This window comes from Esox lucius, chromosome 22, assembly GCF_011004845.1.
Source record: "Esox lucius isolate fEsoLuc1 chromosome 22, fEsoLuc1.pri, whole genome shotgun sequence".
NCBI lineage: Eukaryota > Metazoa > Chordata > Actinopteri > Esociformes > Esocidae > Esox > Esox lucius.
The window spans coordinates 22,912,207-22,934,108 of NC_047590.1; the positions used below are offsets into that span (position 1 = coordinate 22,912,207).

General features: G+C 38.3%; 1 protein-coding gene across 1 annotated transcript in view; it reads left to right on the forward strand.

The window, feature by feature from the left end:
* Nucleotides 1-514: 514 nt before the first annotated feature.
* The window catches only part of LOC105009052 (protein ITPRID2), an 82,036-nt gene continuing 60,648 nt past the window's right edge, over nucleotides 515-21,902 (forward strand). The window contains exons 1-5 of the mRNA XM_034289626.1: nucleotides 515-535; nucleotides 10,014-10,211; nucleotides 10,662-11,275; nucleotides 11,473-11,536; nucleotides 18,891-18,973. Of these exons, the coding sequence (XP_034145517.1) occupies nucleotides 10,094-10,211; nucleotides 10,662-11,275; nucleotides 11,473-11,536; nucleotides 18,891-18,973 (879 nt within the window). The 5' untranslated portion in view covers nucleotides 515-535; nucleotides 10,014-10,093. The remainder of the gene's footprint in view (nucleotides 536-10,013; nucleotides 10,212-10,661; nucleotides 11,276-11,472; nucleotides 11,537-18,890; nucleotides 18,974-21,902) is intronic.

The following is a 21,902-nucleotide window of genomic DNA, read 5'->3' on the forward strand; positions in this document are numbered from 1 at the left end:
CTGACCACTGTAGACTTGGAACACCCCACAAGGGCTGCAGTTTTGGAGATGCTCATAGCCATCACAATGTCCTTGTCAAAGTCACTCAGATTCTTAAGCTTGCCCATTTTTCCTGCTTCTGAGACATCAACTTTGAGGACAGAATGTTCACTTGCTGCCTAATTAATCCCACCCACCGACAGGTGCCATGATAACAAGATTATCAGTGTTATCACTTTACCTGTCAGCGGTCATAATGTTATGGCTGATCGGTGTATGTTAGGTGTTGTCCCTGTTTAATGCTGTGAACCTTCAATTATATCTTTCAGATTAAAAATAGCAACCCTGATCACTTGATAGGTGAGCAAATTAGTTATTACGTTTTAATGATTGCTTTTGTAGTTTTGTCATCAAAAGTTTTAATGTCCTTTGTTCTTGGTCATGTGGAGATATTGACATCTGTGTCCTTGTCTTGGGGATCAGAGAGATGTTGGATCTGAGCTAAGTTGGCCGCGACAGGATGAAGGTTGTTGGAGGGTGTTGTCGCCATGTTCAGGTTTGTAGAGGAGGATGGTGCTGTGACTGGAAACAGAGGTTACTGCTGTTACTGATTCTGTGGGAGAGGGCTAGAAACCTTAGATTGTTACTGGGTTAAGTTGGTTAAAGGAAGTGGAAAAGTGGTAAAAGGATGGGTGCAGTTGTTGAATTTAGGATATGGGTCTGTAGCCCTTGCTCTAGAAATCAACTTCTCTGTGGTCTGCCTGCCTCATGTGAAAGTCTGATGATTGGTCTGATATTATGTGAAATATCTTGAGCTGGTGCAGGTATTAGTCTCTGGCTTGTTCGTAGAGCTATGTGACAGAAAGGCTGGATGCTGGAAGACAGAAGAAAAACAAACAGGGCATAGACTGACTAGCCACTGGGCACTCACAAATGTGAAAAGGTGTATTTAATGTTAGTGTGCCTGTGGGGCAAGTACTATGTACTACCTCCACATCTAAAGACAGGTTCACTAGTTGGAAGGCAACCATGAAAGGCCATGTGGATTTTGTACCGGTGTTTATACATTGTCCAGAATTTATCAATATTATCTACACTCCAACAACTTTTATAGTACTTATAGCCTAGAAAGTGTTCCAGTATTCTACTTTACCAGGAAAGGTGACATGCAAAGTTTCCTTCCAAATAACCAATATTTCAGTAATGTGGTTCTCATGTGTAAAGTAATAAAATAACTAAAATCTTTATACTCATAGCTGTGTTTATATAATGTGTCATTAAAAGTACATTCCTGAGAAAGATAATAGTTAAATTCAAGGAAACACTTAATTTCATGTCTAGAAACTAACGTTCTGAACATGGTGAAGGGCAGGCAGGACTAGTGATGGCCATACAATTACAGTTTCTCTAGCAGTACAATATTATGCTAGCAGCGCTAACTCAGATTTTCTTTTTCAAAATAAAAGCCATCATTGAAATATATAAGGCAATATAGTTAACGATCTAGTCTGTAAATTTATGTTTAATGTCCTTCCCTATACTGTCCTTGTTTGTTCTTTTTTACGGACTAGATTGTTAACTATATTGCTTTATAAAGTTCAATGATGGTTTTTTTTGTGATAAAGAAAATCTGAGTGCTGCCAGCATAATATCCTGCTGCTAAAATAATGCTAATGAAGCATAGCTTTAGAAGGGAATCATTACTTTTAATATTCTTTAACAAAAAGAGAGGTACACCGAAAACTGTAATAATCAATTATCCACAAACTGAAAGATTCAAAAGGGCAACTTAAATAGGGCCCCCAAAAATGGTATCAGAGTGCGAAGATTTACTTTATATGTCTTTGTTGCTGTACTACGTTTTTTACACAAATGGCTACATACAGAGAAGAGATATGAGACTAGGCTAACTTAGCTGAAAATGCAAGGGGTAATCATTCAGTTTTTCACTTTGAGGCTCTGACTGACAATTTGTTCAATTTAGATACTAACACAGAGGTTGACCATGACCATCAACTCCATTTTTCGTTCCATAATTTGGATGACGTGGACCACTTATAATATATAACCTCAGTGGCCTTAACTGACTTTCAACAGCAATTTCAAATGTTTATTAAGTTGGTTTGATGTCGAAAGTAATAGCGTAATTAGTGTAAAATCTCTGCCTTCCAGTATTGTAGTTGGCAATCATCTCTGATTATTGGCAGTCATCTCTGAAATCCTATTCTCGATATAAATGCAGATTGCATGTTATGCAACGATGCATAGATATTATATGGCATATAGAATTCAATGATTAACACTAAGACCGCCAAGCCTTTCAAACGAACATTAACACCCAGAGGCGAACACCATTTTCCATCATTAGCATATAGATCGGCCCTATTAGCATACACATCGATTCCCCTCTTAGACGTTCCAAATTTTGTCTCTCAGAAATATTTATCGACTCTGTACTTTTCAGCCGTCGTACAACAATATATATCTCCCTGTAATACTATGAATCTCATATATTTAAAAGAGTAAATGTATTATTGTTTTCAAAAGAAATGAACCAGCCATCGAGTGACTGGAGTCATTGTTTTCTTTATAAGTACTGTCTAGCTATTAGCTAGCCATTTACAGTAATCTTTGTACAAGAATATACTTTAGTTCTGTTAATAAATGTTCTTTCAGCAAAAAATGTATGGCTGAGGTAAAAGTTGCATTCCTGCTGTTTAAATAACGTAATGGCTATTACTTAGGCATCAATAGCAAAATGTAAAACTCAAAGAAGTAGTGAAATTTTGGGTGGACAAAACATTATATCCAACCAATGGGGTGGATTCCAGCCAATCAAAATAATATCTCCAGAAATCAAATTATCTGTTTCTCAGGTAGCTATATAGAATATATGTTACAGCAATCAACAGATGATTGGTTAACTGGGAAAACAAAGCATAGTTGGAATAATCCATTTGAATTGTTTGAAACAAAAATGGAACATAAGAGAAAACAAGCATTCAGGGCTGAAGAAATCAATATTCTTCTTGACGTGGTAGAGAGGCACAGGCACCAAAGTAGCCTACTAGTAGCCTACGATGTGGAGTTTTAGACTTGTGAACGTTCATTTGGAACGCTTTTTCTTAATTATTTCTTGTTTTACGTACATTTATATCAGCAAGACAATGCAAAACATGTGGCACATTATGTAACGAAAAATAGACCCTGAACTTTTGAGTAGATTAAATCCTATATCAAGCAAGCAATGGGAAACCATTTCATTTTCAAAACTACAGCAGTATTTTCAAAAACTAAGAGTATTGTTAAAAGAAGAGGTGATGCAATAAATTGGTAAACATGCCCCTGTCCCAAATTTTTTTAAACATGTTGCTGGCATCAAATTCAAAATGGGCATGTATTTTTCCCAAAACAATAACATTTCTCAGTTTCAACATGTTGTCTTTGTACTAATTTGCATTACATTTACTCCTGGGCCAAACTGTAAGCTAATGCAAATAGGTGTTTTATTCTGAAGAAATGGTAGGACAAACTCTGTGCATGTTTTTACCCAGCTATCAAGCTAATCGTGGCAGCTTGGATGGTAGATAACATGGGTGTGTGAGCATAACTGTAACATACTCATGATCATTGGTTTGATTGCTGCTAAATGTTTTAATGTGCATGTATATATTTTTTTGTGTAAAGTCTTTTTGAATTTTCAATGTTCGATTTCATCTCTCTAGCATCTGAGTTTTGTACTATACATAAAACCATGAGATGTGATAAAAGGTTCGGAAAAAAATCTCTCAGAAAGATATTTTTTAACTAATCGCTGACAGCCTGCATGTTTAGAGTTTTTTCATTGTCAGTATGAAAAATACTTAATATTATAAGCTGATGTATGGTTAGGAAAATTATTTGACTAGCTACATTACATACCAATCATTAGCATGACAGCCTTGTTTTGGCTGTATGCATACTTTCTATGCTTTCATGATTTCGTGAAGTCCTGAGGTGATTGCTTTCCTGTATGGCTGAAAAACCTGTTTATTAATGATACTCGTGCCTTTGAGCTAAGGTCCAATGTGTTCCATCAAATAACACACAACGCTAGAAGACACAACAAAGAATATCTTCAGAGGTGGGAAAACCGGCCCGCGAGGCAGTTCCATTCAGCCCAACAGGCAATTCCATCCGGCCCACGAGGCAACTCCATTCGGTTTGCAGTAGGTAATAAAATAGCTTTGAGGGGAAATAAAAAATAACTTATCGGCCAAGTCACAGTACATCTGAATCTGGATTAAATGGACATTATAATAGACCTACTGTATGACTCTGTTAATTACTGCCCTTTTCTGGGCCGCAAATCATTCATAATTAACAAATTACAAAACAAATGTGTCCCTCCATTTAATTTCTAAATCCTGACCAAAAGGTTTGCCCTCCCATGGTCTAGATAACAAGTGAAATTGAATACTAGATTTGCTTTAGTTTACATTAAATTATGTCACTGCCACTTATGCCAGTAAAGATCTAGACCATTCATTTAAACTAACATTTCGATCAGAATATCACAAATAATGTCCTAATTGTAGTTAATGAGGTTGTCTTTAAACAACCAGACCTTTACCAGTTACCATTAATATGAAAGATGTAGCAAATGCCGTTTCTGTATTATACATTTTTTATTGCAATATTGGATGTGATATTGGATTTTTGATTTGATGAGCTGTAAACTGTAATCATCAAGATTGAAACAAAAAAGGCTTGAAATGTTTCACTTTATGTAATGAATCTAGAATATAAGATGTCACTTTTTTATTTGAATTACAGAAATAACTTCTCCACATATTTTTTTTTAGATGCACCTTTATGCCATTCAAACATATAGCATCTTCATATAGAAATGGCTTTTGATTTTAAATATGTAGCCCTTATGTGGGCTTATAAATGTTTTGTCGTTTAAGCCTGACATTTATGATTCTGTACTTGGTCTATAACATAAGTGGCCCACCACTTTAGAAAGTTAACCACTAAAATGCTATATATTTACTATACAGAGAATTAAACTATGTAGGCCACCCTCTGCTTATTGACTTATACAATCAATCCTGTCTTTAAAATACCTCAATACCTCTAAACTACAACAGCATTTTAACTTTAGATATGAAGCAAAGACAATAATATTATATATAGATTAGATTCAACTTTGTCATTGAACAAGTATAGTACAACAAAATGCAGTTTGTATCAAACCAGAAGTGCTGATGAGGGATCACAGAGTTCAGCAGGGTTACAGTAGATGGAAAGAAACTATTCCTGGGCGTGCTGGTGTGGGAACGAAGAGACCTGTACCGCCTGCCTGATGGTATGAGGGTAAACTGTTTGTGGCATATAGCAAGTTTACATTGCAAGTTTTGGTGTGTTTTTTATTTTTTTGTCCCATGTTATTGAATGTAGCTTGTCCTTCTGTCATAATTGTTTACACCTGTGTCTTGTTAGCTCCCTATTTAGCCTGCCCAGTTCTGTTCAGCCATTTTTGAGTCATGTGTGTCTTGCCTACTGCTGTGTATGTGTGTTATATAAGTTCTTTAGAGGGAACAATAACACCATGTTTTATTGCTGCCCATTCATGAGGTAGAGTGGGTGCAGTGAGGGCTGACTATAGGGAGCAGTGAGGGCTGACTATATGGAGCCGTTTAAACTGGTTTATTAACCATACGGACTGAAAACAAATTGGGGAAAAGGGTCTGGGTGGAACCTAGTGATGGGCAACTGAGGCTTTCAGAAGTGTTTGAGGCTTTCATCAAAATTGTTTGAAAATTGGTTTGATTTCTTGAGGGTTTGAAACTCACTGCACAGTAGTGTCACCTGTTGGTCAAGAAATTATCCAAAATGACTAGGTTTGTCATGCGCTTTCCTAAGGGAAATTAAAATGCCGGTTTGTATCCCGTGTTCTTCTTGCCTTTCCAGCTAGCATTTTTCAACTCTGCATCCTTTCTAATGTTTTGTATAATTAAGGCAGGAGTGTCATAAGATACACAAAACAAAATATGGCTGCATAGCAACAATGGATGGGGTCCTCCAATATGGTGAGTATAGGAAAATGGTCTGGTAGGGTACACTCACACTGCACGTCTTTGTATAGTCATATAGACCTCTGACTCAACAGTCCGCTGTCTAAGATGTGTGAGTGCCTGTGTATGTTTCAAAGAGAAAGACAGCATAGAAGCATATTGAGTATATGCAAAGTACTTCCATAGTGGGTATAGCTTAAACATGTGAAACAAAGTTGGTTTCCTGTCTGTAGCTTAAACGGTATAATAATTATTTATTAATTATATTAAAGCATGGGTAAAATCAAAAACCGTTCCATATGAACTGGGGATAGCCTAAAAGTGTATTAAAAAGTTGGCTTTGTGTGTCAGTAACTCGAACAGTTCAAAAGATACAGCCTAGTAGTTAATTAACACCAATTATGCTAATTAGCATACGTAAACTCGATAAACGTTTTCTTATTTGAAATAGGGATAGCATAAACTGGTGAAACAAAGTTGATTTTGTGTCTCTAGCTCAAAATGTTCTAAAGATACAGCTTAATAGTTAATTAACGCTAGTGGTCATTAGAGTTAGCATAACTTTGTGAATTCAGAGTTTGATTTTTGACAAAGCAACTAGTTTCCTTGTCAGCCCTGTTCAGAAGTATGGCCTACAGTCTGGAAATATATTGGTGAGCAAATCCTATGTACGGTTCAGGAGAAAAACAGTTTTCAATCCATTAATTAGCATTAGCTTGTGTTGAAAGTGGACAGAATCCTGTCAGCTGCAATTTTGCTGTCTTTTGAGATATCCACCAACAAATGCAGGTGGTCTCATATGGGGGTTGTATCTGGATGCACAATGAATATGGTCTGTATAGGTTATTGTTCCAATGAAGAATTGCACACATGCACATTGTGCATACATATACAGCGGGGAGAACAAGTATTTGATACACTGCCGATTTTGCAGGTTTTCCTACTTACAAAGCATGTAGAGGTCTGTCATTTTTACCATTGTTACACTTCAAATGTGACTCCAACCTCTCCACAATGGCCAAGACCAGAGAGCTGTGTAAGGACATCAGGGATAAAATTGTAGACCTGCACAAGACTGGGATGGGCTACAGGACAATAGGCAAGCATCTTGGTGAGAAGGCAACAACTGTTGGCGCAATTATTAGAAAATGAAAGAATTTCAAGATGACTGTCAATCTCCCTCGGTCTGGGGTTCCATGCAAGATCTCACCTCGTGGGGCATCAATGATCATGAGGAAGGTGAGAGATCAGCCCAGAACTACACGGCAGGACCTGGTCAATGACCTGAAGAGAGCTGGGACCACAGTCTCAAAGAAAACCATTAGTAACACAGTACGCCGTCATGGATTAAAATCCTGCAGCGCACGCAAGGTCCCTCTGCTCAAGCCAGCGCATGTCCAGGCCCATCTGAATTTTGCCAATGACCATCTGGATGATCCAGAGGAGGAATTGGAGAAGGTTGTGTGGTCTGCTGAGAAAAAAAATAAAGCTTTTTGGTCTAAATTCCACTCACCATGTTTGGAGGAAGAAGAAGGATGAGTACAACCCCAAGAACACCATCCCAACCGTGAAGCATGGAGGTGGAAACATCATTCTTTGGGGATGCTTTTCTGCAAAGGGGACAGGACGACTGCACCGTATTGAGGGGATTATGGCCAACAACCTCCTTCCCTCAGTAAGAGCATTGAAAATGGGTCGTGGCTGGGTCTTCCAGCATGACAATGACCCGAAACACACAGCCAGGGCAACTAAGGAGAGGCTCCATAAGAAGCATCTCAATGTCCTGGAGTGGCCTAGCCAGTCTCCAGACCTGAACCCAATAGAAAATCTTTGGAGGGAGCTGAAAGTCCGTATTGCCCAACGACAGACCCAAAGCCTGAAGGATCTGGAGAACGTCTGTATGGAGGAGTGGGCCAAAATCCCACCTGCATTGTGTGCAAACCTGGTCAAGAACTACAGGAAACATATGATCTCTGTAATTGCAAACAAAGGTTTCTGTACCAATTATTAAGTTCTGCTTTTCTGATGTATCAAATACTTATGTCATGCAATGAAATGCAAATTAATTACTCAAAAGTCATACAATATGATTTTCAGGATTTTTTTTTAGATTCCATCGCTCACAGTTGAACTTATGTACTTATGATAAATGACAGACTTCTACATGCTTTGTAAGTTAGAAAACCTGCAAAATCAACAATGTATGAAATACTGGTTCTCCCCACTGTATATACATAATGCCGTCTTGTACCGTCTTAGTACCCACATTTTTGATAAGTCTCAGATTTTTTTTATATTCCAAAGATGGAAAAAAGCTGTTCTTGAAATACAGCCCTGGAAAAAAATAAGAGACCCCTGCACCTTTTTCTTTCCTTTCCAAAAAAGTCGAAAGGAAGGTTTTGGGTGAGGAACAGAAGGGTTCAAATGAAGAGACCACTGCAAATTGAACAGATGTGTTTTTTTTGGAAAGGAAAGAAAATTGTGCAGTGGTTTCATAATTTTTTATGGAGCTGTATATTTTACTTGTCTTGCATTACATGTCTGTAAGGTTCATCTTAATTTTGAGTCTTTTACATGTTTGTTGGTTGTAAGTGCAACTGTCATTTGGAGTCTTGTACTATTCAACGTTTGTTGACACTTAATTATGGACAACAAAAATCCTACAAACTAATTTAGTTTAAATACCTGTAGCAATAGCTGATCATCAAAGATTTTTGAAAATAATCTACCTGCATGTTTTCACCATAGCGCAAGTACAACTCATTCACTTTTGTAATACAAAGGGTTATATTGGCTCAAGTTCTTTCCTCTCACCCAAATCTGGCCAATCCTTCATAAGGAGGTATTCAACAAGTAGAAAAGAAACAAATAGGAGCCATGAAAACAGATGTGCTTGAGCTATTTCTTCTTTACAGTTGCTTTTTACAATCAGTTTATTTTATTAAACATTCTAAGATGGGGAAGCTTGATGCCTTCCAGACATCATTATGCAAATACAATGGGAAGCAACACTCCTTTGATTCATTACAATTTCTACAGGCGCATGACCAAAAAAGAAAACTTTATTCGAGTAGGATTACTATGATGAACACCACCTTGTTTTATTTTGCTCATTTAGATTGAATCACAGTATCAATGGAGAAAACTAGGCTGACTACTGTAAATAAACTAGCAACAGACTCCACTAAGATAGCAGGCTTGCTAACTGCCATTCAATCCCCACAATGGACAACTTGGCCTGTAATTCCAACTCCAATGGTAAAAAAATTATTTAAGAGTTCCCACATTTAGCAGGCGAACAGCATTTCTTCCCAGTAACCATAAGAATGTTGTCTGGCTGCAGGACCTGTGTAGGAGAGTAAACACTACTAATTCCACTATTTCTGCCTGGTGGCACATATACTGTTTTGTTATTTTCTACATTAAGATAATCACAGTCGTGAAATTACATCTGATGCTGACCTTCTGACTTTGCTATCTTTCAGGTGATAATTCTCCTTTGTGTAAAAATTACAACTGCAATGAAAATGCAACTTTGGCTTGGTAGGGATGTGTGGCTCCATTTAGGTCTAGATTCCTGGTTTTAGAAAAAATGGATGAGGACAAAACTAACATAATTAAACTCGTAGATAGTTTATAGTAAGTAAAGAACAAATGTAGATGGCCAAGTAGGCAACAGCAAGTAGAACAACAGGAAGCAAACCGATATGATGCCAGGACCCAGAGTGCAGTGTGAACTGCACACATCCCTAGATATGGATGCTATATTCAGTACCTTCTCAGTCTCAAGAGAATCTTACTATAAACATTAAACTAGGTCCTAAATGGAGCAAGTATCAAGTGGAGTATCATTTTGAATCAAGAGAACCACATTTCCTCCACACTGTTGTGTTTGTTACCCTTATTGTTGAACTAAGTAATAGTGATGCAATGAAACAAAATCTAAAAAACTATTAAAAAAACATAATTTTCTAGGAGTGATTGGGGTGGAGCTGAATTATAAATAAAACCCAGCAGAGTCATTCCATCACCTGGCCAGGAACCTAGCCGGAGCTATGATACCCCGGCGCTATTTCAGCCCTGGATCCCGTGCCAGAGGGATCAACCTTGCAGTGTACCTGAAAGCCCAGTTGCAACGTGCAGAGCAGGAATGCCCCATGGTAGCCCTAATGAGTATGTCCTGCATTTAGTCCTGTCACTTTGTCCTTTCAACACTTGTGACTTCATCAAGAGTATAAGAGCTTTTGGTGTAACCCAGAAGTGTCAAACTCAATTAATGGAAGGCAAGTGTTTCTTGCTTCTCCCTTGAATTTTCCCTTCATTTGGTTGTGTATGTTTCCTTGTACACACTGAAAAGATAATAGCAAATACACAGTCCTCCCAAAATTGAGTTTAAACCCCTGGTAGATATTATTTACCTTGTGTTGTTCTTTTTGTTACCATTTGCATTTTTGTATGCTTAACATCAATCGAAATAGTCATCAGTGTTTTTGTTTGTATCTGTCATTTTGTAACAGACAAATTGTGCGTAAAACTGCCTATGATAATTTTTGCTTACAATATTCATTCACTCTTGCTGCATATATTTTACAATGGCTTTTCCTCTATGATCTTGCCCTTCAGGTCGTTTGTATCAAGCCACAGGGAGGGACAGCCTCTTCTCCTTCAGACAAGCCTCAAGTAATCTGACTGGGGTGTATGATGTCACTGACACATCTCTCATTCCCAATGTAAATATGAGCAGAATGAAGCCCAACCAACATGAGCTCATTACCCCACCAACTGCCTTGGGCATGTGTACAAAGACAGTCAAACGTGAGGGAGAAACCCATAAGACAAGAGATATAGATGAGAGTGACTACTCTGATTCGAGTGAAGACAACACATCCGGGTCTATGTTTGTGGAAAGTGGGCAGGAGGGCCTGAACGTCAACCTAACATCCGTGTGCTCTGACACCGAAAGGAGGTGTGAAGATAGGACAGGGTTAACTTATGGCCTGTTGTCCAAAGAAAGAAAATATGATTTAGAGCCGCACCTGAATGTATATGGCTCAGAGGCGGCTGTCAGGCCCAAAGTTAATCTTACAGAGGATAGGAGCTGTAACAACCAGGCTGATCTAGAGAGAGTTACAGAGAGTGGAATATCTTTGAAGTCTATCCCAGGTTCGGAGCCCGTAATTCGGCCACCGAAGATCCACATCTCCGAAGTCCAAACGGACTCTTTTGACATGGAGGAGGTACTGTATTGTAGAAAGTCTTTTGATGTACCTTAGGGCTTTGGGCTTTGTCAGGGTCTTGACAGTGAAAGATACAATGATTAATTTAATTCATTTGCATGTTTTATTTATACTTCTCTTAGATTGTCTTAACAATAGTTTTTGTTTTTGATCAAAAGCTGAATTATATACTACAAATATATTAACTTCTCTATCAGGTGCAGAGTCATGATGGTGAGAATGCTGAGAAAGGGACATCTAGACCCTTGTTTCCACTTAAATGTGAGTTTACTCCAATTGTCGTTCATATAAGAAAAATCTGTAAAACTTTATTTGAAGGAGTGTGACATTGTCATGATACTGTCATAGCCATGACATGACACATGTAAGAATCATTATGAACGTTTATGAATGTTTTCATTAGGTGTCATTCGGTTGATTATGTCATTTTTTATGCAAGGTTGACATTGTTTGGGATGTCTTTGTTATGAAAACTTGACATTAACTGAGTCAACACAACCTGTCAATGTCTTTATGACAACTTGACATTAACTGAGACAAAATATCCTGTCAATGTCTTTGTTATGACAACTTGACATTAACCATGACAACATTAGATTAGATTCAACTTTGTACTGTACTTGTACAATTACAATAATGAAATTGAAGGACTAGGGTAGCAGTTTCAACTGAAATGCAGGGATAGCAGCAGTGAGGTTCCAGTAGTACTAAGGGTGGATATGGTTAGTGATGGGTCAGCAGGGTTACAGCAGATGGAAAGATAGTGTTCCTGAGCCTGTTGGTGAGGGAACGAAGAGACCTGTACCACCTGCCTGATAGAAGGAAGGCAGTTTGGAGCATGGAGGTGAAGGGTCCCTGATGATGCCACACACCCTGTGCAGACACCACTTGTGCTGGAGGTCTACGATGGCCAGGTACCAGTGATGTGCTGGGTGGTTTCCACCACCCATTGCAGGGCCTTCCAGTCGGCTACGGAGAAAACGCCAAGTCATGCTGTGGCGCAGTTAGTCAGAAACATTACATAAACATGTCATAGCAGGCCTGATTATCAAACTTGAAGAAACTATTTAGCTTTATGTGTTAGCATTAAATACAACTGTCATATGTGTTTGGTTTTGACATTGGTTGTCATGAGACCATTATAATTGTGTCATGAATATTTTTCTTAACCTCAATTAAAGTGGCACAATTTGGATTTGTCATAAAGATGTCATGACGTGTTATAACACTGTCAAATGCATTTATAATAGTGTCATGGATATTTTTCTTGACCTCAAGTACAGTGGTACAATTTGGACTTGTCATGAAGTTGTCATGATGTGTTGTAACACTGTCACATACATTCATAACAGTATCATGAATACTTTTCTTGACTTCAAGTACAGTGGTACAATTTGGACTTGTATAAAGATGTCATTAAGTTTGTCAAATACTGTCATAAATATGTAATTAAATCTGTCAAATGCTTTTAAATACCTTAACAAAAGCAAGACATTTCCTTTATTGTTTTTGCACAAGAAATGTTTCCAAAAATAAAAAGATTTTTTGCAAGAACACAGTACTGTAATTTTTTAAGGTTGATACAGGACATCCATTTATGTACAGTGCCTAGTTCTTCGCATGAACAATATACTAAGTAATATAAACTATTCATAATATAATCACATTGAAAGCATTATTTATATAGTAGGCTAGATAGTGATAGAATAACAAATTACCTTCATGTTAACACAAATAGAACATGGCTGAGCAAGTTAGCAATTGCTAACTTACGTTTTGTTGCTGCGGCCGTTGAGCATTTCTGCAAAGCGGTCGGCAAGCGGGCCACTGGCGGCAGCCGCTTTTTTTTATAGTGCGCGTCGCAGTCGGGCCGCCGGTGGGCTGCTTTCATGACAATGCCTTCTAACAATACCCTGATCAGCGGCTCACCAGCGGCTAGCCACTTTTATGCAATAAACCCAGCGGGATGCCTCACGCCCCAATATTAGGTTTTATTTATAATAATCCTTTATAATCCTTTATAATAATTTTTATAATAATCCTTTATAATAATTTAACAAATGACAATGAACTGAATAAAATCTAAACAATTTATTTTAAATAGTGCAAGATGCATAAAAAAAAAACATGCATTATACAGCAAGCGTACAAAACAGACAAATTAATGTGCAAATTAATTGAAATAAAAATTTTACCAAATCAAATAGTGCAAGAAAACATGTCCAGCAACAGATAGTAAAAGTACAGTATTTGAATTTGAAAGTACAAAATAAACATAATACAATACAAAATAAACAAGGGCTAGAATGGCAGTAATATACATAAGAATGACCTAGCAGCAATCAATAGTTATTGAATATCAGATACATCAGTGATATAAGCTTATGAATGGTGGCATAACACTACAACTAGTCAGAATTAAGAACATTCACAGAGCTATAAATATATTAAGAGGATAATGCAATCATATATATATAACACTGTACATAGCAGCAGTAAAAAAAATATTTAAAAAAAGAAATAGGCAACAGTAGTGCAGCTTAGCAGCAATATTGGTTGTGCTGGAGATGTCATTCATATTCACGGCAGGTCCCTTGTACTGCCGCGACATCTCCCACCTGCACGGTAAGCTGCCCCTTTCTGGTACCTGGGGACCTGGTTCTGGACAGCCTCATCAGTGGCATCCTGGTTGGAAAGATTCTTCCTTATGGCTCCTGTAATACAGTAATCAGATATTGTACTTAAATGGTCTGACATGATTTTGAGAATTGCATGACATTCAAGACAAATGAAATGTTTCATGAAGACAACATGCTAGCGCAACTATAATCTTGTTTTTACCTGATTGTAGAGGCAGCTGTGCCCTCGGCTTGACATTATTTTCAGTCACACGTTTATCAGAAGCTAAAAAGCACAATGAAATGTCAATAACTTAGTGAAATAAACAAAACTGCCATATACATGTAATTTCAGAAAGGCTGTACAGTATTGCATTTCAGTAAAAGGCTCAAACAAATGCAGTTTCATTATGACAAGATGCTAGCGTAACTATAGTCTTGTTTTTACCTGATTGTTGAGCCAGCTGTGCCCTCAGCTCGACCCTCTCTTCAGTCAGCCAGCCACTTGATCTTCTCCAAATGTTCTGAAAGTAAAGACAGTTAATTATTCAGTCCTAAATATTTTACAATCAGAACTCAAATTGCAGTGTCCACCAAAATGTTAATTTTTACCTTCATGTGCAGAGCTAAAACTTCCCCCTACCTCTGCCTTCTTGCCCGTAAAAATAAACTGACATTGAAATAAAATTGGAAGCAACATGCTTTAATAACAAGTTAAGCATCTGGGTTAAGTGAATGAACCCACACATACCTATGTAGCCAACCTCTACATGGTGGCGTGGAGTACCTCTCTGGTGCCTTGGAGTACTGTGCTTGCTCCATCCTAAAAATAAACATAAAAGTTGCTGAACAGGTAAATATGGTGAAACCAACATGCGAGAAACCAACATTGCGAGATCAACATGTAATTCACATACCTGGCGTGGAACTGCTGCCACACAGTCATCCTCCTCCGGGAACAAAACTACAGGAAACGTCATCACCTGAAAGCAATGTTTAAAAATTATTTTTTAAACCGGCAGCATAAGACACACACAGGCTACCTAAGAACAATATGGATACACAGACAACAGGTCCAGCTAATCAAAATTTACTACCAAGAGTAACGTTACCCACATGATGTGGATAACGTTACACAAAGAAACACGATTTAGCCAACGTTACGTATCAGTTGATAAAAGTTACAAGGAGTAAGCACATATTATAAAATTCTAACTTGTTGATACCCTAAAAAAAACGATTTAGAAGTTAGTTAACGATTTTACCATACCTGTTCAACTGTTGATATGCGAAGAAGCACAAAACATCCGAACTTGAGGATAAACAAAGAAACAAAATATAGTAAGCAACCAAATGTGTTAGTACACGAATAAACAAGGGTTACTGTAGGTATTTAATCTCAGGACAACGCTGAGTTTCTCTAACTCTTTTTCCCGCCAATGATTTAAAACCTGCGTTCAGCTACCAGTAACTTGACTAAATAATCATAATGTTAATAGAATATTGCAAACAGTCATTGTTTAATACAAACCGTCATTACATTCTTACTCAGTAACCTAACAACACTTAACGCTAGTTATTTATAATAGAACAGAACTCACCATAGATGTAGGTGACTCGGCGTTCAACAATTTTCGGTCTGATGTCCGAAGAATCCTTGATCTTCGTTTGTTTCGGGAGTTCATCAAATTGACGATCCACATGTTGTATTGTCCAATTCAGAGCATATAGCTTATACACTTTGAACAAGAGTTGACGAGAGAACCAAGTCGCTAAAATGAATGTTCTAGTTTGCACGGTACAACAGCGTGGAATCCAAATGGCGTCAAAATGCCCATTTGGTCTTGCCTTAAACATGCGTTACTATAGCGCCATCTACGGACACGGTGGTGTTTAAACACAGTAAAGAACTGTCCCCCATGAAGCAAAAGTCGAGGCTATAGATGAAGTTGAGCTGGTACCATGCAGTGAAATTACCATTAGTTCGTGAAAATATTATGGTAAGCAATGGCGAGATGTGTTTACTGTACATGTCTACACAAAGTCCTTTACTCAAGCAATAGTGTCAAAGTCTATTTTATTTAAAAACCACCAATGTTGACCAAAATTCTGTACACTAAGATTTAACAATATTAAAATAAATCAAATAATCAGTACAAGAAAGGGGTACAATAGCATCTCTGCTGGAAGAAAATGGCAACACAAGCAGATAAAGCAGACTAAAGCACACGCCCTCTTTTCGGCGGCTAGCCGCCAGCGTAACGCAGTCGGGCCGCTGGTGGAAAGCCGCCTGAGATGCAAATTATCTTATGCAAATTGAGATCAGGAGAAAAGCGCCAAAAGCTGGTGGCCAGCTGGCTGTATGACATTATAGCAAAACGCCAGTGGTGCGCCAGTGATTGCTTTCTGGGAAAGTACTATCCGGAACACTTGACTGGAACTAGCATACAGCTAACTGGAGCCAGTTAATAACCAACCGAAGCCAGCTAACAACAAGGAATAAGGAACTAGCTAATCACTAACCCTTACAGTGCAACGATTGCAAAGTTCCTAAACAATACAGTTACAAAATTAAATTATTTTAATCCTAGGGATATTTTCAGGAGTGTTGTTTTTGAAAAAATAAAACAAAAATCAGTACAGTACACTAAAAAATTCCAAAGGAATGCACCACCGTCATGGCATTTTACATAGACATGGGTCTCTGTCATAGTTATACAATTACCACGCTTTTCCAACCCTCTACATACACTTTAACAGGCTAGTTATCAAACTGTATTTAAATGTCCAGTGTACTTTTGTACTTTACCGACCAGGAAAACAGGATAAATGATGAGAAAGACATGGCTTTTCCTTGAAGAGTTACGAGAACACACAGGTGTTTGCACCGTTAACGGTCCCAACGCAACAAGACCACATCAAACTGCCCCCTATAGGCCAACCGTAGTAAGTGTCCTTCAATATAAAAGTGTCCTTCAAATTTCTGTATCAACCCCAAATGTGACCATACATTTGTATGTGTCACACCTATTTGAAGACGCAAGTAGCCAGTCTATCTTTTAATAATGGTTACCGCACTGTAATCATATTAACAAATTTGATTATGTATATTATCTCTTGAACATATATTTACTTAGCCTATTGTTCATGCAAACCACTAGTTACATGAATGGATGTCCTGCATCATTAACAAAATTACAGTACAAACTATGTTCCTGCAAAAAACTTTGATATTAACTTGACTTGTTTTTTCACATCATGGAAAAGTCTGCCCAAGAAACCATTATAAAGGCGTATGGCTAACCAGTGGTGCCACTATCATTTTGAGGTGAATCTTCAGTGACTCAGGAGTGCAATTACCTTTATGACTCCATATTTCCAATTTGTATTTCTGCCATGGATGCTCAATATGCTGAGTATGAGCACCAGTCTCAGGAACAGCAACGTTCCTTTTATGGCAGACAGAATACTGGCTAAATAGGTTCTTCAAGTTTGATAATTAGGCCCATGACAGGTTTATGACAGGTTATGTTGTCTTCGTTACTGTCATGTTGTCATAAAAAAGACACAGACAGGTTATGTTGTCTCAGTTAATGTCAAGTGGTCATAACAAAGACATTGACAGGATATTTTGTCTCAGTTAATGTCAAGTTGTCATAACAAAGACATTGGCAGGTTATGTTGTCTCAGTTATTGTCAAGTTGTCATATCAAAGACATCGACAGGATATGTTGTCTTAGTTAATAACAAGTTGGCATGACAAAGACATCCCAAACAATGTCAACCTTGCATAAAAAATGACATCAACCGAATGACACCTAATGACAACAATTATAAATGTTCAAAATGGTTTCTTCATGTGTCATGTCATGGTTATGACAGTATCAAGACAGTGTCATGTCATTCCTATGCACACCCCTTCAAATAGTGTTACCGATAAATCTGTGTGTCTAATAAGAAGTTTTTTTTTGTTCTGCCCTCTAATGGTCAAACAACCAAAGACAAAAAAAGGAACTATACTTAAATGTATTATTTTGGAAACATTTTGAAATGTAGTATTAAAATAATTGTTATTTATGTAATGTTTTCTGCAACAAAAAATGCAATTGAATATATATTAACATTCATAGATGTCCAATCTCAAATTCTCTTGCTCGCTCTCTCTCTCTGTCAATCAATTACATTTTTCTAAGCATTTTTTACCTCAGCACACAAAGTCCTTATATACACACCCAGTCTAAAACCCTAAAGAGTATGCAACAACAAGAAATGAATACACAGTGGGTACGAAAAAACTAACAAATGAAACATAAAACAATGTGTCTAGTTCCGAGGCGCAAACTGCTGTAGTGTAAAACTAAGAACAGACATTTGAGATGGGTGGAGACACTGTGGTCCTATCCAATGACACAACAAAGCAGGAAATAGCTCCACCCATTTTGCCATGCACCAGACCACCAAAGGGGCACCAGACCACCAAAGGGACACCAAACTAATTCAAACCACCCTGAAGGAGGGCTGTGTATAGCCCCCAGAATTCTCTCCCATCATGAGTATTTCGGATGGCATGGGGTAACAGGAGTACGCCGTTGACTCTGCCCAATATGACATTGGAGAGAGAATATCCCAGGGCAGAAGGGAGCCTGTCAGAGACAGCAAGAATAGTTAGTTAATTCAGTGCTGTGCCATTAACTGTGACACCCCTAGCCCAAACTACACTTAATCAGACCCAACTGAAGTGAGACTGAGTCTGCATTTCACATTTATTGGCCGATCATTCCACAATAATGGAGCTCTATGGGATAAAGCCCTGTCTCCAGCTGTTGGTTTCCAAATTCTAGGTACTTTAAGGAAGCCTGTCTTGTGATCGTAGTGTATGTGTCGGTATGTACGCCAAGAAAATAGGAGCAAGTCTATATTCTCTCTCTATTTTTTTCAATTAAAGCACCCCTATTCTCTCTTTCAATGTATATTATCGCTCTCTCTTTCAACCACAGTGTTAGTTAGAGGAGCCAGTCAGCAGTCGGACAGCAGTGGCTTTACAGAAGACTACCCACTAGAGAAATCCATCCATGCCAAGGTAAATAATTGTATCATGGTCTATGTGAGCCCACACTCAGCTCCCTGAAACAGCTGGGGGTATGCAACTTGTGAATGATTGATTGAATTCACATCTGGGAGTGTGCTTATGCTTAAAGGAAAGTAGGGCATTACTGACAGCCTTATATCTGTGTGCTCTGAGCCCATGTTACATATACAAACTGCAAGTTGACACAAGAAGCCTAGGCTGCTCTGTTGGACAATGCTTGAGGGCATGTTGGTCCAAAAATGTAATCTCTACGTTATGTTCTTCACTAAAATTTTTATAGAAATTGTACAGAAGAGTGTTCATTTGAAAGGATATTCAGTTGTGTTTGATGTCTTGAACATAAGTCATTCATCTGAAGCCGTTAGTAAATAGTTGACTTCACAACAGTTCAATTATTCCGTTATGTTGTGTTGCATATGGTGCTGCGTAGCGGCAATCCGGTCAGAGTGCCCATGATGACCCCTGTTGTGATGGCAAATCCATTGAATAGAACTCTTCAGAAGTAGGTAGAGACACAATTCTCTTGTCAAAATTAACAGTTTTATTACTTGCAAGGTTGAGAGGAATCATAGTTTACAAGGTAAACCGTGAGACATCTCTGAGGTAATTCAGAGAATCATCATTACTTATACAACAAAAGGGGTCTGATACAGCACAACTGTCTTATGTAAACAATACATGTTCCCTTCCCAAGTGTTAAAGCAAGTGGGCAAATTGCCCCTCCTTCCCCGATGGGGCATGTTATATGACTTTTTCAACTGAGCTAGGCCACATACCTTCAAGACAAAGAACAGATACACTGATGGTTTTAACAGGTTAACAAAGGTCAGAGGACACAATGATCTGCTGATTCCATTCAGACATGTATCACAAACAAAGACCAAATCCCTTTTCCCACATTCATAACACTCTACACATCTAGCAAACTTCTTACTTAGTAGTAGTAGTTTTCCATTACACTCAATACTTAACTAGAAATATACAAATATACAAAGCATTAAATATCAGTTCAGTAAAATTATCACTACAATCCACCCTTGGTCAACATCCAGGCAATCCTTAATGTTAAAACAAAAATGTCACTGAATAAGCGTTAGGCTGCTACAAACAATACTCTTTTAACAAAATATCATCACTTTAATAGTTAGGGAATGGAAACCATCTGAAATGCCTGGGTCCTCGTTGGCATGAGTCTGGAACATTTCCTGTGATGTAACTATAAAACCACATATTTTCAGGACTATAACATACAACAAGCAAACAAAAGGGCAAAAGCAGCTAATACAGTAACCAACAACATGAATATTGCCATTCCACATTGACATTGCATTTACAATTACCCCTCCTCAGACATGCTATTAAGTAGAGGTTGTTTTTTTTCACAAGGGTTTCAAGTTTTTTTTGTCAAATTCACCAAACAACACAGCGTCATCATGCACAATGAAATTCTTGTGACATGACACACGACAACAACGTAGTGAGAGTTAACAAGAAGAGTATACAGTGGGGCAAAAAAGTATTTAGTCAGCCACCAATTGTGCAAATTCTCCCACTTAAAAAGATGAGAGAGGCCTGTAATTTTCATCATAGGTATGATTCAACTATGAGAGGCAAAATGAAGAAAAAAAGTCCAGAAATTCACACTGTAGGATTTTTTATGAATTTATTGGTAAATTCAACAGTAAAATAAGTATTTGGTCACCTACAAACAAGCAAGATTTCTGGCTTTCACAGACCTGTAACTTCTTCTTTAAGAGGCTCCTCTGTCCTCCACTCGTTACCTGTATTAGTGGCACCTGTTTGAACTTGTTATCAGTATAAAAGACCCCTGTCCACAACCTCAACCATTCACACTCCTAACTACACTATGGCCAAGACCAAAGAGCTGTCAAAGGACACCAGAAACAAAATTGTAGACCTGCAACAGGCTGGAAAGACTGAATCTGCAATAGGTAAGCAGCTTGGTGTGAACTGTGGGAGCAATTATAAGAAAATGAAAGACAAACAACACCACTGATAATATTCCTCGATCCGGGGCTCCACGCAAGATCTCACCCCATGGGGTCAAAATGATCACAAGATCGGTGAGCAAAAATCCCAGAACCACACGGTGGGACCTAGTGAATGACCTGCAGAGAGCTGGGACCAAAGTAACAAAGGCTACCATCAGTAACACATTACGCTGCCAGGGACTCAAATCCTGCAGTGCCAGACTTGTCCCCCTGCTTAAGCCAGTACATGTCCAGGCCCGTCTGAGGTTTGCTAGAGAGCATTTGGATGATCCAGAAGAGGATTAGGAGAATGTCATATGGTCAGATGAAACCAAAATAGAAATTTTTGGTAAAAACTCAACTCGTCGTGTTTGGAAGAAAAAGAAAGCTGAGTTGCATCCAAAGAATACCTACTCTGGGGGTGGAAACATCATGCTTTGGGGCTGGTTTTCTGCAAAGGGACCAGAACGACTGATCCATGTAAAGGAAAGAATGAATGGGACCATGTATCGTGAGATTTTGAGTGAAAACCTCCTTCCATCAGCAAAGCCATTGAAGAGGAAACGTGGCTGAGTCTTTCAGCATGACAATGTTCCCAAACACACCGCCCGGGCAACAAAGGAATGGCTTCATAAGAAGCATTTCAGGGTCCTGGAGTGGCCTAGCCAGTCACCAGATCTCAACCCCATAAAAAATCTTTGGAGGGAGTTGAAAGTCTGTGTTGCCCAGCGACAGCCCCAAAACATCACTGCTCTAGAGGAGATCTGCATGGAGGAATGGGCCAAAATACCAGAAACAGTGTGTGAAAACCTTGTGAAGACTTACAGAAAACGTTTGACCTCTGTCATTGCCAACAAAGTGTATATAACAAAGTATTGAGATGAACTTTTGTTATTGACCAAATACTTATTTTCCACCTTAATTTACCA